Source organism: Myotis brandtii, unplaced genomic scaffold (assembly GCF_000412655.1).
Source record: "Myotis brandtii unplaced genomic scaffold, ASM41265v1 scaffold137, whole genome shotgun sequence".
In the NCBI taxonomy this organism is placed as follows: Eukaryota; Metazoa; Chordata; class Mammalia; order Chiroptera; family Vespertilionidae; genus Myotis; species Myotis brandtii.
In genome coordinates this window covers 5,617,820-5,623,017 of record NW_005354874.1, presented here as the reverse complement: position 1 = coordinate 5,623,017, position 5,198 = coordinate 5,617,820, and the positions used below count along the sequence as shown (strand labels likewise).

The window sequence follows — 5,198 nt, the reverse complement described above, 5'->3', positions numbered from 1 at the left end:
TTCCTAATGCCGCGGCCCTTTAATACAGTTCCTCATGTTGTGGTGACCCCCAACCATAAAATTATTTTCGTTGCTGCTTCATAACTGTAATTTTGCTACTGTTATGAATCGTAATGTAAATATCTGATATGCAGGATGTATTTTCATTGTTACAAATTGAACATAATTAAAGCATAGAGATTAATCACAAAAACAATATGTAATCATATATGTGTTTTCCGATGGTCTTAGGCGACCCCTGTGAAAGGGTCGTTCGACCCCCAAAGGGGTCGTGACCCACAGGTTGGCGACCCACAGGTTGAGAACCGCTGCTCTAGACAAAAAATCAGCAAAGAAACAGCAATCCTAAATGAAGGGAAATAGATAAAATGTTATATGGATAACATTTAGACAGTTTTGTGTGACTTTGAGCATGTTTTCATATGTCTCTTGGCTTTCTGAATATTCTCCTTTGAAAAGTGTCTATTTAGGTTCTTTGCCCATTTTTGGATTGGATTGTTTATCTTCCTTTTTTAAGTTGTATGAGTTCCCTGTAAATGTTGGAGATTAAACCCTTATCGGTGATAACATTGGCAAATATGTTCTCCCATGCAGTGGGCTTTCTTGTTGTTTTGTTGATGGTTTCTTTTGCTGTGCAGAAGCTTTTTATTTTGATGTAGTCCCATTTGTTTATTTTCTCTTTAGTTTCCAATGCCCTAGGAGCTGTATCGGTGAAGATTGCCAACACTTCTTATCTCTTGTCTTTCTTATAATAGCCATTGTAACAGGTATGAGGTAATATCTCATTGTGGTTGTGAGGTGCATTTTCCTGATGATTAATGATGCTGAGCACCTTTTCATGTGCTGTTGGCCATTTGTATGTCCTCTTTGGAAAAATGTCTGTTCAATTCCTGTGCCTGGTTTTGAATCGGGTCATTTGCTGTTTGGATGTGCATGATGGTGTTTTATGGCTTTTTAGTTGAAAGGCTCTGGCTTGGCCATGACCAACCTGTGATGTGTCTGCCCCTTGCCCTTGCAGGCATTCGCCCCTACAAATGTGACGTCTGCAACAAAGCCTTCACCCAGCGCTGCTCCTTGGAGTCCCACCTGAAGAAAATCCACGGGGTGCAGCAGCAGTATGCCTACAAGCAACGCCGGGACAAGCTCTACGTCTGTGAGGATTGTGGCTACACAGGCCCCACCCAGGAGGACCTGTACCTGCACGTGAACAGTGCCCACCCGGGCAGCGCGTTTCTCAAAAAGACATCCAAAAAACTGGCAGCCCTGTTGCAAAACAAGCTGACATCCGCACTCCAGGGGAATGCCAACCTGAGCGAGGAGGAGGAGAAGTGAGGAGGAGGAAGGGGGAGACGCCAATGCTGACACGTTTACATGGACTTTTGGTTTTGAGGGTCCCACTGGCTCTTTCTAATTACAAGTGTTCAGTTTATCTCTCTGTCTTTTTGGGGCCTCGGCAGGGGGATCTGCTCCAAGGCTGTCAGTTGTAATGAGTGTGTCAGGTCCCCCGTCACCCATGCCCTGTTGAACGCACTCAAGTTAAGGAAAGTTGATCGGTAGGTGTCTGTGATCACCATGCAGAACTTTTTGTGTTTTTTAGGATTTTCATACATGGAAGCAGATGTGTTCTTAGAGAGACCATCATATTATGGTGCCTTGAAATAAAAGTACTTCCACTTGAAATGCTACTTAAGTGAGAAAAATGAATTTTATTATCCTGAAAGAGTTTATAGGAATTATTTTAATACATGAAATGTCCTCTTGAAACTTTTCTTATAATAACCAAACAGGAGAGCGTTGAGCTATGTTGCTCCTTGCTTCAGGCTTACTGTGTGACCTTCAACTTCGAGTTATTTGGGGGTTGATCATTTTGTGTCAGTGGGTGGGTTTGAAGAGGCAAATCTTAAGAGTACTGAACCCCTGACTCCCTCACTGGTGGCCAGAGGTGCCTGGGGTCCAGTCAGTAGGTAACTGACTTTGGTCCCTTTTTGTGGCTGTGGGGCTACTGACTTTCTGGGGCTGGAATTGTTGGATGAAGGCACTTCTCCCTTCCTTGAATCCAGCACTGGGGACAATGTGTGGCAAGCACGGAGTGTGAGGCAGGCTCACTGGCAGGCACAGTGCTCTTGTGGGAGGGGCAGCAGCAGCAGCAGGTGACTGCTGAGGGCAGCGACCTTTAGCTCCCTGCATCCGCTCCCCTAGGAGGCCTGGGAGGTTAACAATAAACCAATTTGAGACCATTATAGGGCAAAAGGGCGGCACCAGGCCATGGGGACAGGGTGGTGAGGAAGTTTCATTGTGCTTCCATGCCTGGAGGGGCAGCAGGAGGGGCCCAGAACCCTCAGGAAACCACGGTGGTGGCTGAGCGAGGTAATCACCCCAGTCCCCTGCACTGAGGGACGTGTTCAGAAGCTGCACCATGCTGTCCTGCCCCTGTACTGGGCTGAATGCCTCAGGTCCATTTCCACCCTGGAAGATCAAGAAAACCTTGCTTGGGACCAGGTCGCTCCATGGCCTAGGGCCGGGGTCGGCAAACCGGCTCGCGAGCCACATGCGGCTCTTTGGCCCCTTGAGTGTGGCTCTTCCTAAGCCTTAGGAGTACCCTAATTAAGTAATAACAATTGTACCTACCTGTATAGTTTAAGTTTTAAAAATTTGGCTCTCAAAAGAAATTTCAATCATTGTACTGTTGATATTTGGCTCTGTTGACTAATGAGTTTGCCGACCACTGCCCTAGAGTAAAGGCTATTCTAGACTTTCCTAAAATTTTAGAAACAAACCTCAATTAGATCAGGTTGATCCACAAGTAAATTGATTGCCTGACAAAACAAACTTGAAAACACTTTAATGGAAGATAATATCTAGGCATGCAAAGTGTAACAATCACAATTCCAAGCACCCAATAAAAATGATTAGACATGTTAAAAAAATGAAAAAATGTGACCCATTACAAGGAAAATAACGTTAGTAGTAAGAAACTTAGACATGACATAGAAATCAACATGTAACAGCTTTGAAATTGCTGTAACAAATATGCTCATGGAATTAAAAAAAAATTTAGTGAGGAGAGAAATAAAAACATTTAAAAAAAATCAAAGGGAACTTCCAAGAATGAAAAAAATCAATATTTAAAATGAACATGTTATAGGATGAACACAATGGAAGATTAGATAATATAGTGCAAGACATCAGTGAAGTTGAAGATATAGGAATAGAAGCTATCCGAAGGAAAGCAGAAAAAGAAATAGATTAAAACAAGTGAATGGAACCTCAGCAATATTTGACACAATTTCAGGTACTTTACATACCTATATATAAAATCCAAGGAGAAAGGTAGGGGGCAGAAAAAGTATTTGATGAAATAAAAAAAAAACTCCAAATTTGATAAAAACCATAAATTATAAATCCAAGAAACTCAACAAATCCCAACCAAAATTAACAATCACATAAACAATAAGCAAAAAAACCCTACCAAAGTATATCTTTATCAAATTACTGAAAATCAATGATAAAGAGAAGTTCCTAAAACAGCCAGAGGAAAAGAAAATATCATGTATATAAAAGGGAACAAAGATGTCAGACTTATTATTAGAAACAATATGAGCCAATATGTAATTGAAAAACAGATTTAAACTACTGGAAAAAGAAAATAAAACCTGTTAACCTAGAATTCTATATTAAGCAAAAATGTCCTTCAGAAGTGAAGGTGAGAAAAATATATATATTCAAAGAACCTATATAATTTTATTAACCAATGTCACCCCAATAAATTAAATAAAAAAGGAAAAGAAGACTTATTCAGACAAACATAAACACCACATAGCAAGATGTTAATAACAATGTACCTACCTGTATAGTTTAAGTTTTAAAAATTTGGCTCTCAAAAGAAATTTCAATCGTTGTACTGTTGATATTTGGCTCTGTTGACTAATGAGTTTGCCGACCACTGGCCTAGGGAAACATTTGGATGATGATACCATTTTCTTATTTCCTCCCTCTTCCATTGTCCCCCTTCCTCTCTTCTTCCCTTCCTTTTCCTCTCCCTCCTTTTCTTCCACCTTCCCTCACCTTTTCCTCTTCCACACTGTGGGCCAGCCATTATGCCAATATCTGGACGGTATTAGTAGCATATCCCATGACACTTCTCTCCCAAATCAGCACTTTTCTTTCAGAAGGAAGGAAATTTGCCCTTTTGCAGGGCACCTATGACCTGCGTGTCACCGCACATGTTCTCTGGAGCCATCCTAGGAGCACAACTGGGGGCCAGCTCTCTGTACCTGTGAGCAGATGAGGTGACAGCAGAGGCCAGCAACTGGTGGCCATTGGAAGGGACCCACAGCAGTACCATGGGATGAAGTGCAGCCTCCAGGGTCAGCCTGCACTGAGGCTCAACCCTGGCTCCAGTGGGAAAATTGTTAACATTGTGTTGTGTCTCCTAACACTTGATACAGAGGAGAGAGAGGCTAGAATTGGTTTGCTTTCCTCAGTTTTCTGGGTCATTAGACAACAGAAGGAACATTCCTGCCTGGCGGCGGTGGCTCAGTGTTTGAGTGTCAATCTATGAACCAGGAGGTCATGGTTCGATTCCAGATCAGGGCACATGCCCAAGTTGCAGGCTCGATCTCCAGTGTGGGGTGTGCAGGAGGCAGCCAATTCTCTCTCATCATCGATGTTTCTACCTCCCTCTCCCTTCCTCTCTGAAATCAATTAAAAAAAAATTTATATATAACCAAAATGAACATTCCTGTAAGGAAATATCTAAATTGCTCTGGCTGGAAGAACAGCCTGCGGCCTGTTTTGCACAGGAATTGTGAACTAGCTGATGTGATGTTCTCTTTGGGGTCAGATTTTTACTAAGCAGAACTCTTTTGGTTGCAGGTGATAGAAATTCAGCTTAAAAGGTCTTTGACAGGAATGCTGATCTATTAGCTAAGTCTAGGGTTGTTCCTACTTCAGGGATGGTAAGTACAAGTGCTTAAATCAAGTCATCGTCCTTCATCTTTCTTTTACCCAGTTTCCCCACAGGTGGCTTCTTTCTCAGGCAGGCTCAAGTGGAAGCTAGATGACCACCCACCCTTGGACTTCTATCCCACAGTGCAGCAGCCCAGCGGAAGGAGGGTTTGTCTTTTAGCCAACGATCTTGGGCTGATGCTTCTTGTCTCTGATTGGCCTGGTTTGGCTCTTGGGCCTGCCCCTGAGCC

At 42.7% G+C, this 5,198-nt stretch overlaps 1 protein-coding gene across 3 annotated transcripts in view; it reads left to right on the top strand.

The window, feature by feature from the left end:
* OVOL2 (ovo-like zinc finger 2) overlaps window positions 1-1,685 on the top strand; it is a 27,807-nt gene extending 26,122 nt beyond the window's left edge. For all 3 annotated transcript variants that reach the window (XM_014535070.1, XM_014535068.1, XM_014535069.1), the window contains exon 3: window positions 1,019-1,685. In XM_014535070.1, coding sequence (XP_014390556.1) covers window positions 1,019-1,332 — 314 coding nt within the window. In that variant the 3' untranslated portion in view covers window positions 1,333-1,685. The remainder of the gene's footprint in view (window positions 1-1,018) is intronic.
* Window positions 1,686-5,198: the final 3,513 nt, after the last annotated feature.